The 13,055-nt window shown below is 42.7% G+C and overlaps 1 protein-coding gene across 1 annotated transcript; it reads right to left on the reverse strand.

The window, feature by feature from the left end:
• Positions 1 to 266: 266 nt before the first annotated feature.
• On the reverse strand, positions 267 to 9,394 carry gpt (glutamic--pyruvic transaminase). Its single transcript, XM_080837717.1, has 11 exons — positions 8,824 to 9,394; positions 5,571 to 5,660; positions 5,030 to 5,138; positions 4,696 to 4,829; positions 3,648 to 3,891; positions 3,310 to 3,389; positions 3,042 to 3,178; positions 2,696 to 2,870; positions 1,697 to 1,852; positions 1,250 to 1,362; positions 267 to 1,081 (listed from the first exon to the last, which is right to left on the reverse strand). Exons 1-11 carry the CDS (start codon positions 9,160 to 9,162, stop codon positions 991 to 993), a joined length of 1,668 nt encoding a protein of 555 aa, XP_080693843.1. The 5' UTR covers positions 9,163 to 9,394; the 3' UTR covers positions 267 to 990.
• Positions 9,395 to 13,055: the final 3,661 nt, after the last annotated feature.

Consider the following 13,055-nt stretch of genomic DNA (forward strand, 5'->3'; position numbering starts at 1 on the left):
AAAAGGTAGGGGAGTGCAGTCTGTCTACTGAGAGGGTAAGTAGAAATGTCCATACATAATATTTAGAACAGGGAGTATTGGTATCATGGTGGATGCACATGAGAACGGCACTTTGACTATCGCACTACTGGGCAGAGAGACTGTGACAAGTCTGACTCCCAGTGGCAAAAAGACATAACAACCTCTCACCACAGATGACTACTTCTGCCAGAAACAGGTTTAGAGTCCACTTAAAGACACACAAAAAAGAATGAATACATTTTTAATCACAAAAATGTATAAAACAGCTGGTTTACACAAAGAAGGCACGATCGCACAACAACGTAATGCCACATTTTCGTTTCTTTTAGACATGTCAATATCCTTCAAATCCTTCATGTGCATATTTTCGTTTCTTTTAGACATGTCAATATCCTTCATATCCATTATGTGCATATTTTGAATCTCGTCCTGGAATATGTCCCTGATGTATTCTGCCACATTACAGTACCAAAACTGAGTGACGTTGAAAATTATACACAAATAGTGTTGTCACAGTTATCTCTCACTTTATCTTTCTCCTTCTATTACACACACACAAACACACACACACATACTGTACATACAGTACATAAACATACACACATCACACTTTTCAGGTCCGTTGGTGCCATTCCCTCTATGCGAAGACGTAGTGTAATATATCATCTTAGTCTAATCGATATGTTAAATTGAATCTCATTTTTAACAACAAATAAAAATACAACCTCATATCCATGTTAATCAGAAGGTCAAAGGATAGCTAGAGCTACGCAAACTTGATTCCTTTCTGGCATAACCATAGCCCCAACATGCCTGTTTTTGGCAGTAAAATGGCCCTGAGCAAGGCACTTGGTGAGTTAATAATTGTGGCACTTTTGGCTGGTCAAGTCAAGTCAGTTTAAATGGGTGCCTCTGATTGGTCAAATGAGTTAAGAAGGATCTCACTAATTGGTCAAAGAGACCTCAATATTAGGAGTACTGCTTGGTGAATCGCTGGTGAAACTCCTTCAATTTGCTGAGCAGAATCTGCAGCTTGTCGACTGGAGGTAAAATGGTCATTCTGAGAGAGAGAGACAGAGAGAGAGAGAAGGAATAAAGCTGTTAGGATGATTACACATCAAGCTATAAGCAACAAGCTTCTTAGTATGCCACGTATAATGATCCACTTGGAGCGTGTATGCTGCTGGGCCTGATCCTCCATGGAGGGGGGCGCAGCCTGGAGGCTCACCTGAAGTGGTAGGTGCCATCTCTCTGGCCAAAGCCACTCCCTGGGACCAGGCAAATCCCCGTCTCCTCCAGCAGCTTCATGCAGTACAGCATGTCTGGAGCCTGCCCTTTCTCCTGCACACAGACACAGACACACACACACACACACACACACAGACACACACACACACACACAGACACACACACACACAGACACACAGACAGACACAGACACAGACACAGACACAGACACAGACACAGACACAGACACAGACACAGACACACACACAGACACACACACACACACACAATCAATCAATCAATCAATCAATCAAATCAAAATATGTAAAACAGCACAATTGGAGCAGGCGCCACAGCAGTCCAAAACTCCCAGTCGATCCCTGAGAGGGGGACCAGGGACGAAGGAGAGCATAAGGACTCGTGCCCAGTGCGTAGTGCCAACCCTGACCTTTGCCTCCTTGACTGCGCGCTCTGGCAGCGTGATGCGGGGGAAGGAGTACATGGCGCCCTGCACCGGGTTACAGGCGATGCCTGGCACTGTGTTCAGGATCTGCTCCGTCAGCTTGGCCTTCTCCGCCAGGGCGCTCAGCACGGCCGTGCGCTCCTAGACACGGGAAACAGGAGGATGAGGGGACGAGAGAAGATTGGTGCCTTGGCAACTGAGCTGGATCCACTCAGGAGTCTCTCTGTCTTAAATCTAATTCCAACTCAAATGTGGATGAAAACCCATTCTGTCAGATGTAAAAATATTAAAAGATGCAATATACCATTTCCCACCATTACAGGTCAACTTCTTGTATTGTGATGTAATATCTTGTAATTTTGTGGCATTAAGAATGTCAAAAATTCAAAGAAAAAAACAAAGTCACAATCAAAATGAATCGAATTGCAGTGCTACATTTAAATTGCCTCTCATTGCATAAATTGTGCACACATCTATCTTTCCTCACATGTGGCATGAGTTGGATTATCACCTCTCCAGGTGTCAAGCCCTATCAAAACAAGGAGCTGATAATTGCACACATTCACACAGCAATTAACCACATAGGGGTGTGAGGGATAAACAGAGAAAGAAAACAGGAAAGGAAAAAAAGGACACCTGATAAAAAGGAGGAAAAGAGAGGGGCAGACAGACAGACAGAGCAGATAGACGGGAGGGAAAGAGAGGTGGCAGACAGACAGATAGAGCAGCAGCAGACAGACAGATAAAGCAGATAGACGGGAGGGGAAGAGCAGTGGCAGACAGACAAATAGAGCAGATAGACGGAAAGGAAAGAGCGGTGGCAGACAGACAGATAGAGCAGATAGACGGAAAGGAAAGAGCAGTGGCAGACAGACAGATAGAGCAGATAGACGGGAGGGGAAGAGCAGTGGCAGACAGACAGACAGAGCAGATAGACGGGAAGGAAAGAGAGGTGGCAGACAGACAGGTAGAGTTGGGACTGACCTTCATGAAAGTGGTGTAGGAGGGCTCCCCAGGCTGAGGCGGGTTCACCACTAGGCCCATGAGGGCCTGGCCTGGGACGGGGGGACACAGGCGCACGGACACCAGCTTGGAGAGCTGCTCCTTCACCTCAGGGTCCAAGTTGATCACCTCCATGTAGCCCCCTCGGAAACCACACCTGCAGGCATTAAACAAGACCAGGATAAGACAACATAGATGACTTTACATGTAATGGCATTTTTTGTATGCATGTCTCTATCTGTCTGAGTGTGTGTGTGTGTGTGTGTGTGTGTGTGTGTGTGTGTGTGTGTGTGTTTGTGTGTGTGTGTGTAGTGAACTGTCTGCTTACTCTCCCATGTAGCACTTGGAGGTGGAGTGGAAGGATGCCAGCTCCACAGTGTTGGAATACTCTGGTCCCATTTCAAACAAGACCTTCTTAAAGGAATGGAACTGGCAACCATCTGCATACACATTATCCTGATACACCTGAGAGAGCGAGGGGGGGGGGGGGGGGGGGGGAGATATTGTCAAAATGACCTTACACAAACGGAGAAAACGTTCCAAAAATCCCATGAAGGTCTCAGTGGGGCATGTGTGTGAGAGGGGCCGTGTCCTACCTCATCGGCCATAAGGAAGAGATTCTCTTTGGCAGCGAATCGGATCACATCCTCAATGCACTGCCTGCTTTGAACCTGGCCTGGAAAGATACAGAGGGGTTTAGGTCTTCCTTTACAATTATAAGCTTAACATGGAAGCCAGTGAGATCTTCAAATCATCAGTCACAAACGATGGCTCAGTGCTATTACTGTTTTGCTCCATCTGAGCCAGCTTAGTTAACCCAAAGTGCTTCTTACGGTAGAGGAACTGTGTCTGTAAGAAATATGAGGCGGTAGGAAGGCCATGCTGAAGCTCCCTTCCTTCTGTGGGATGTGATATCAGCACAGTGGGTGCATACCTGTGGGGTTGCCCGGGTTGATGATGCAGAGCGCACGGGGGTTGCAATGCTGCCTGGCGGCCTCTAGAGAGCGCTGCAGCTCACTGATGTCAAGGCCCCAGCACTTCTCCTCATCCAGGTAGTAGTTGACCTGCACGGCTCCCAGCTCGGCCAGGGCTGCCGAGTAGAGCGGGTACTGGGGGATGGAGATCATAATGCCTGTGCGGTTCCGGCCCTCGCCCGCCACCAGAAGCTTCAGCATGGTCTGACCGGGGGAGGGGAGGCAAGAGAGTGGGGGTAAGACTGACAGACGAGGCTTCCTTACAGCCCACAGGCTCAATGATTCGGGTCGCTAATGCTGCACACATATACCTGAATTGAACATACAGGAAGTGGATTAAAGGGTTAGAAGTGTACAGCAGGAGGCTGGGGTTAGAGGCCATGACGAGTGTGAGTAAAAACACTGGAAATGTGTTCATATTGACTGCACCACATGCCATGTTATAAAATACAGCATGGGGTTGTTGAATTCTCCATTAAATATATATAATAACATAAGGCCATGGTCTAAGTGTAAAAATATGTTAGATTGTGTTCTTGAGTTAATTAGGACTCTCATTGCTTAGTTCCTTTAATGTCTTTCTTGTCCATTCTGAGCCCCCACTGAACTATGACTGAGACATTTCCCAATAACGGACACTCCACAGAGGAAATGTCCTCATTCAGGGGACGGAGGGCAGACAAGCACCTGACACAAGGCGTAACAACACATTTGAAATGACGGAGCAGACAGACCACGTCTTTACCTGTCGAGTCATGGCCTAAAAAAAGAATAGTATGGCATCTAGAAGCTATTCCAAGCAATGCTATTATTGCCCGTCATCTGTTCTGTCACTCTGTGCTGCTGCGGCTCCTGACTAAGAGGATGTGGATCTGAACTTCTGTCCACTCATCTTGTTTCATTATGCTGCGTTATAGCCTCTAAACAGCTTTTCGCTAACTCTGCCCTTTTTAATATCCTGAAAACAGGACAGGGAGCACGTAGAAGGGGTGGAGGTTGGGTTCGTACCACAATGCCGTCACTGGCCCCCGTTGAGAGAAAGACGTTGTCCGGGTCACAGGGCACCCCGCCATCCCGACGCTCGATGTAGCGGGCCACATCCTGCCGTATGCAGTCGATGCCTTGGCTGGCACTGTACGCTCCTGTGTGTGTGTGTGTGTGTGTGTGTGTGTGTGTGTGTGTGTGTGTGTGTGAGAGAGAGACAGGACAGCAGAAAATGAGAAGGACAGAAAAAGAAAACAATTCAGACAGCTCAGAGTGCCCTTGAAGTGAAAGAAAATAGTTAAAATCTCTTATTTGGGCAGATTTTAAGACCAAGCGTTATCAGTTTCACAAAACATACCAATACTTTCCCCTCCACATCCCTGCAAAATGCGACGGGCTCTGTGTTTAGCGTCCTCTGGGAAGTTGCTATCCTTCAGCAGCTCTGGATAAGAACACAGGGCCAGGACCTTGGAAAACACACGTGACACTCAAGACAACACAATAGCTCACCCTATATCAGCATCAAGGTCATAAACTACACTAATAGAATTGTTTTAGCATTGTCTATGTTGCTGGACTTTGACACATTAAAGTGAATCATTAAATAAAATGATAATAATTCAAGTCAGGAGGTGTGTCAGTCAGAATGAAGCCTGAGACTTGAGTCTGAGATTGTGGCACAAGGCTGGTTAGTTGCAAGTCTTCCAAAAATTGGATTAACTCTCTTAACTCTAACTCAGAAGTTTCTGTTTAGCTCACCACATAAACACATGGAAATGATGAAGAGAGAAAAGACAAGTGTGAGAGGATATCTGATAACTGGGCGCTAGCTATGTGTGATATGGTATGGCAGTCAGCTGTCTGAAGGGTAACTATGTGTGATATAGTAAGGCAGTCACCTGTCTGAAGAAGGTGATTGGCTGTTGACCCATGGCATGGGCATCCCCAATGTTGGCTTTGATGACCTCAGTAAACGGCTTTTTTGCACCCTAAAAATTAAAACAACATGTGAATAAAAAGAGACCTGAGACATCATGTTTATTTTCTTCAGGGAGTTAAAGAGAGGTGTTAGTATGAGACATGTCTCCCTGTGAATGACGTGTGCATGACATCATCTGCAGGTCACTGGCCCCACACAGTCGGCCTTTAAACTGTACACAGGGGCTGCTACCGCCATCACTTATCAGGTAGAGCAAACAGGCCAAGAGCAACTGTAACGGGGTAACAGTTTGACTCAAGTCTCCCTTTCTACGGCTTTCTTTCTTTCTCGACTTTTCCTCTCTGCGGTCTGCCATTCTGTTCCTATTGGTCTGTCATATTTCCCCTCCTCTACACCTGCAGAGCATTTCAGAGGGTTATCAGCCACCAGAGCATGAACAGCTTCTCAGTGCTCACTGCCTTTTTTGCTCTTTTAGCTGGGCACTTGACAAGTTTTCTGAAAAGTTTTTTCTCAGTGAGGGCACTGGAAAAGTATTCAGTGCTACAAGATCCTTGGTGAAACAATCTTTGCATTTTCACATTTTGGCAAAATGTTTTAATTGATCTGAAATGCACTTCTAGTCTGGCCTTCTTGACTAGAGACCAGAGGGTTCTACACCACTCAGATTTGCCCTGTGTGTCAAACTTTCCCATGGTCATTATACCGGCACCCTGGGCGCACCACTAGCCACGTCTGTTAAGCCACGTCTGTGGCAGCTGGAACTGATTGATGTTGTTGGAGAAGCAGAGAGGTGGTCAGGTCTTCTCCACAGGGCTCACACGCACACTGACCAATCCAGGCAGCTGCAAAAGCAGGGCCAGAACGGCCTACTCCAAAAAAAAAATAATAATAAATTCCCAGCTCCCCCTGCCACAGCTCTGTTCTTCTCCTAGTGGATGAAAGGCAGGGGCGCCTCTTGCTCCTGGCCAATCAAACATCGCAGAGTGTGTGACGCCCCCTCTGATCGGTTCTTCTCCTGCTGCTCAAGCCGACAGAGGATGATTTGATTTGAGGCTGATTTAGCCTCAAACATATGTGCAAATAGGCTTATAAGAAGCAGTGTTACACAACAAACTAAAAGGGAAGTGTCTTTCAGAATTCACCAAGCCAATGGTGGAGGTTCTACTGCTTCTTAGAATATGTTTAACTACTGGGAACTGAGAGAGAGCTTGCAGTCATTTCTGATGCAACTACTACACTAAAGCACACTGCCTTAGACACACCCTTGGCATGTCATCTCTGACATCCTCTCTGAGAAGACAGTACCTCTCAGTGTTTCATGCTTGAGGGATGGGGAGCTCATTATCCAGGGGGAGAGAGCGAGGAAGTAAACACCGCTAAAAGCAGTGTCATTGACCAAACAGTCACTAAGGAGATGTATAGGGCTAAGGCATACATCCTCCTCATAAAGAAAAATCATCCATCAGTGTTAAAAACAAAGGTTTAGTTATATTGGGGTCCATCGTAAGGTCCATTTGTAGTTTTGTTACTCTTCAATAGACATTCTCAAGTGTCAGGTTTGCATCTGGGAGCTTACAGCATTGAGTAAGATCCAAAAGCTGGGTATTTTCTTACATCCTTTCAGTCTTTATAATAGTTTGAGATAAAGAGAAGAGGGAATAGAGAAGAGAGAGAAAGTGAGTGAGTGAGTTAGAGAGAGAGAGAGAGAGAGAGAGAGAGAGAGAGGGTGTTTTGTACAGTAGTATGCGTTTAAAAACAGCTTTGCTCTTGCCTTACTTAGCAGAAACCAAACACCAACCACATTTCACATCAAAAGCCCCAGATATTCATAGAACATCTCTGAGAATGAGAGCAGAGCCAAACAAGTAATTCTGCTATTATTTCCCTCTACTATTGCCCTGATTGCCCAAGCTATTGCTGCCAGTCATTGGCTGGGGTCAAATATCTCAATGAATAGGGCGAGATGATGCTGCTCGGTCATTAACAAATGACAGAACTCTGCAAACAATGACACTCTCTGTTCCCATGGCGATCTCAGCCCTCTCTAAAATTTGAGCACTCCGATCCTTTTTACTTCCCAGGTTTTCTAAACATCATAGCTTGAGAGGTCGGGCCATCAGGAAAAAGATCCACATGTAGTGACCACACAACACTCTGTCATTTTACAGACACAAAACAAATATGAAAAATGTAATATAAAAATACTGTAAAACAACATCTCTACTCCAAGGGAAGATCAACTTCAAACTATTTGAGGAATTAAACTTCAGCCATAGCTGTTTAGGGGGGGGGGGAACTAAGATATTTAGTCCTTAAATAGCTGTGGACAACATGAGAAATTAGCAGGCTGGGAGGTAAGTCTTTATGACTGCATGGACTCTATGCCGCCCACACTCCACAGAGTGTGTTTGTGCACACATGTGTGTGTGTGTGTGTGTGTGTGTGTGTGTTTGAGTGTGAGTGTGTGTGTGTGTGTGTGTGAGAGTGTGTGTGTGTGTGTGTGTGTGTGTGTGTGTGTGTGTGTGTGTGTGTGTGTGTGTAAGTGTATGTGTGTTTGTGACAGTGCGCCTGTGTGTGTCTGAGAAGGAGACAAAGTGCAGCTCCAAATTAGGTATTCATATCAGAAAATAGTCAAACAAACAATAGAATAGAATGACTTTGCCTTAGACACGGGCTATCTGTGCAGAAGTCAGCCGTCCATGAATGGACAGAAGTCTGTCAACACTGTCAGATGCCCAGTTAAACAATGATCGACCATAGACTTTGAAACGTGGGCGGATATGTGAGTAGCTGCACAGATAGCCAGTCTACCCGTGTGCCGGTATCAGCAAGCATGTTAAATTGTCCTAGTGATGACCTGGCACGGGTGACCTTAACTGCTGTGTAACTTCCCCTCCCCAATTTAATTCAAATGAGCTCCCCGTGGAGAGCTCAGTGACTTAATTAGTTTCTCTTAACTTGATTTTGTAAATTTAAGCCATGGCACAGACTGACAAGATGTCTTCAAACATTGGACAAACATTATTCCAGTGGCTTTCTGAACTCTGGAAAGTTACCTACTTACAACATCTCTACAATTGGTTTCGATCATGTTAGACAAAGTAGTCAAGTTTCAGTCAGAATAGTAGCCTATGCCTATGAACAATCTTTAAATGCCTGCATATCATTGCCATTCAGCAAAGATGTGACTTTCAGAATGGAGAATTCCATACCTCTTTAAGCTCTTTCTCTATTTGCACAGCGCGTTGCACAATCGGTCCCCTGACTGCATACTCGACTTTCTTCACAGTTGCATTCATGGTATCAATGGTCAACACCTTGCTCCTCCGCGCCGTCACCCCGTTCTCGGACATTTTCCGCTGTATGAGTCCCCGGCGAGCTGCCGAGAGTCCGGACAGAGATTTGCTGAAGGAAAATGAGGAAAGCGGAGATGGGGTGATTACAGGAGAGCCACTAGACTTCAGAAGTCCCGTAACATGTTGGCTGCTGCGATGGCATATGTGCTTCTTTTCCCTCTGGATACAAATCCAAACGCTTCTGGATGGCAACATTGTAACGTCGACTGTGAGTTTTTTTGTAATGAATCAAAATGCCACCGAGAGGCACTTCAGCCTGAAGTGAAATTAGCCTCGCGAGTCAACAGGCTACCTGTCACTGATGAAGACTCCAAAATGACAAAACAGACTGAACCTTTGTACTTTACAGCCCAGCCTGTAGTTTCACAACCTGAGACTGTTTTACTCTCTGGGCGAGCAGACAGATAACCTATACAAGTGGCCCCCGACCTAATCAAGATTGATATGCTTCCCAGAACACCCCGTACCAAATACAAACTTTATTTATCACCTTCACCCAATTTTATTCGGGGTCTCATACCTCGCGCTTATCCCCCACCCATTTGTCTTACGCACCACAGTGATTGGTGAGGCTTCTCCGGTTACCGCGACGACAGACAGAACTGCAGAGGCTATGCAAACGTTAGCAGTACTTGAAACTTTAGCTTCAGTCGGTCGTTGTTATGCTCTTATCCCGGCGTAAAACTCTCTTTCATACGTTTTTGGGAGGAGACTTGAGACTCAATAACCGTATAAAATGAATAGCGACAGCTCCTCCCATATTTGCAAGGCCTTGGCTGACATCGTAGAGCACACATTAACCGGTGTAAACTTGTAGGCTACTGCTGATATGATGACTTTGAAGTTAAGATAGATAAATACGGTATCTACTAAAATAAAATAAAAATATATGATATTGTACTATAAACACGCAGACTATTATAGTTCTTAATTTTGTATTTGTGTATGTATGGATACATACATTAACACTAGAGAACCGCTTCGCTACAATAACAGCCTTAAGTCTTTTGAAGTGAAACAGTGCCAGCCTTGCACACTGTTTTTCTGATTTTCAGCATTGTTTTTAGTAGAATGTATGTCACAGGTCAAACAAGATCATTGATAAGCTTTTAGAGGTTCTTCAATTTCAAAACTGTGGTGAAACCTCTTAATAGGCCTATTGTCTTCATCAACTTTATTTCAGCCCAATTTCAGCGAAATTTAAAAGATTAGTATTTTTGTGGACTACAGATTTATCTGGAAGATTAACTTATTAAAAGTGAAACTTTGGAACATTAACTTCATGCGGGTTTTGAACTCACAATGCTGGGAGCTCCTGAATAATGTCACTGGTAGAGGCTTTGAATTAAGCGGACCCTCTCAGCGAATGTCCTCTTCATTTTCTCCTTCAGGATGTCCATGTTTGGATGGGCCTTTTGGCACCTCTCTTTCATTCTTGCGACATGCATCTGTACACTACACTGCAAAAAATGAGCTTTCAAAAACAAGAAAAAATAGTAATAAAATGATGCAAATATTGCTTAAAATAAGCTAAATTATCTGCCAACAGAACAGGAAGATTTGGCTTACTAAGAGTTTTAAAAACAAGTTAAAATAGCTAGCCTCAAAGATCCCAAATATATCTTAAAACTAGTGTGGCCAGACTAAGAATTATTTTCTCAAAATGTAGGAAATTGTGCTGAAATTTGCCAAATGTTAGCACCATACTCTTGAAATGAGGCTATATAAGCCAATTTATCTCGAAATCAGTACAACTACACCTAAAACAAGTATATATGCCTACATTTAAAAAAAAAATAAGAATTAGGCTATTTCCTCGAAATGTAGAAAAATGTGCTTGTATTCAGCAAATGACAGCAACATCATCTTGAATTGAGGCTATATGCTAGGCAATTTAACTTGAAATAAGTTCAGCTTCTCTAAAAACAAGTGCATTTGCCTAAAAACAAAAAAAATTAAGAATTCTTTTCTCGAAATGTAGAAGAATTTGTCTGTATTCAGCAAATTATAGGAACATCATCTTGAAATAAGTTCAGCTTCTCTAAAATCAAGTGCATTTGCCTAAAAACAAAAAAATATAAGAATTATTTTCTCGAAATGTAGAAAAATGTGTCTGTATTCAGCAAATGATATCAACATCATCTTGAATTGAGGCTATATGCTAGGCAATTTAACTTGAAATAAGTTCAGCTTCTCTAAAAACAAGTGCATTTGCCTAAAAACTAAAAAAAATTAAGAATTATTTTCTCGAAATGTAGAAAAATGTGTCTGTATTCAGCAAATGATATCAACATCATCTTGAATTGAGGCTATATGCTAGGCAATTTAACTTGAAATAAGTTCAGCTTCTCTAAAAACAAGTGCATTTGCCTAAAAACTAAAAAAAATTAAGAATTATTTTCTCGAAATGTAGAAAAATGTGTCTGTATTCAGCAAATGATAGCAACATCATCTTGAAATAAGTTCAGCTTCTCTAAAAACAAGTGCATTTGCCTAAAAACTAAAAAAATTAAGAATTTTTTTCTCGAAATGTAGAAAAATGTGTCTGTATTCAGCAAATGATAGCAACATCATCTTGAATTGAGGCTATATGCTGGGCAGTTTATCTTGAAATAAGTTCAGCTTCTCTAAGAACAAGTGCATTTGCCTTAAAACTAAAAAAATTAAGAATTATTTTCTCGAAAAGTAGAAAAATGTGCCTATATTCAGCAAATAATAGCACCATCATCTTGGAATAAGGCTGTATGTTAGACAATATATCTTGAAATCAGTAAAGCTATACTTAAAACAAGTACATTTTCCTAGATACCAAAATAATTATTTTCTCAATATCTAGGACAATTTGCTTAAATTCAGCTATTTTGTTATTTCATTTATTAGCTTCATTTTTGGGCTTTTGTGCATGTAATCAGATAGGACAGTAGTGCGATACAGGATGCTAGCTGGAGGGAGGGATTGAGAAATTACCGCAAGTTGGACTCGAACCTTAACTCTTACCTGTAGCCCCATCAGACCCATTCGTGGTGCAGGGTTGCTACTGCGTGTGCCACAGCTCCTTCCCTAAAACATTAATCTGTTGAGGATATTGGCATTTTTTTTGAGAGATTTGAAGTCAATGCAAATGTGCAATTGATCATTGAAATAATATAGATTTTGCAGATAGCACAAAGAATGCTTCAAATATTTTTTTATTAGTAACTTCAACCTAGACACGGTTGCTATGGTATAAACAGCTGCAAATGCTATCTGCACAATCTCTATTATCTCAATGATCAATTGCACATATGCATTGACTTAAAAACTCTCCAAAACAAATAACAATATCCTCAAGAGATGACTGCTTTAAGGTTGGAGCTGTGGTGCAAGCGGCAGCAACCCTGCACCATGAATGGGTCTGATGGGGACACAGGGAAGAGATCAGGTTCGAGGCCGACTTGCAGTCGTTTCTCAATCTCTCCCCCCAGCTAGCTTCCTGTCTCTCTCTACTGTCCTATCCGATTAAAGGCAAAAAGCCCCAAAATTAAGCTTAAAAAAATATTTGTCCTAGATATTGAGAAAATATTTCTTACAGTATCCAGGCAAATGTACTTGTTTTTAGTGTAGCTTTACTGATTTCAAGATAAATTGCCTAGCATGCAGACTCATTTCAAAAGGATGTTGCTAGCATTTTCTGAATATAAGCACCTTTCCCTCAATATTGAGATAATAATTCTTAAATATTTTTGGCATCTAGGCCAATGTTCTTGTTTTTAGTGTAGCTTGACTGATTTCAAGATGAATTGCCTAGCATGCACACTCATTTCAAAAGCATGTTGCTAGCATTTGCTGAATATAAGCACCTTCCCCTCTATATTGAGATAATAATTCTTAAATATTTTTGGCATCTAGGCCAATGCTCTTGATTTTAGTGTAGCTTGACTGATTTCAAGATGAATTGCCTAGCATGCACACTCATTTCAAAAGCATGTTGCTAGCATTTGCTGAATATAAGCACCTTCCCCTCTATATTGAGATAATAATTCTGAAATATTTTTGGTATCTAGGCAAATGTACTTGTTTTAAGTGTAGCTGTACTGATTTCAAGATAA

The sequence above is a fragment of the Sprattus sprattus genome (genome assembly GCF_963457725.1).
Source record: "Sprattus sprattus genome assembly, chromosome: 4".
In the NCBI taxonomy this organism is placed as follows: Eukaryota; Metazoa; Chordata; class Actinopteri; order Clupeiformes; family Clupeidae; genus Sprattus; species Sprattus sprattus.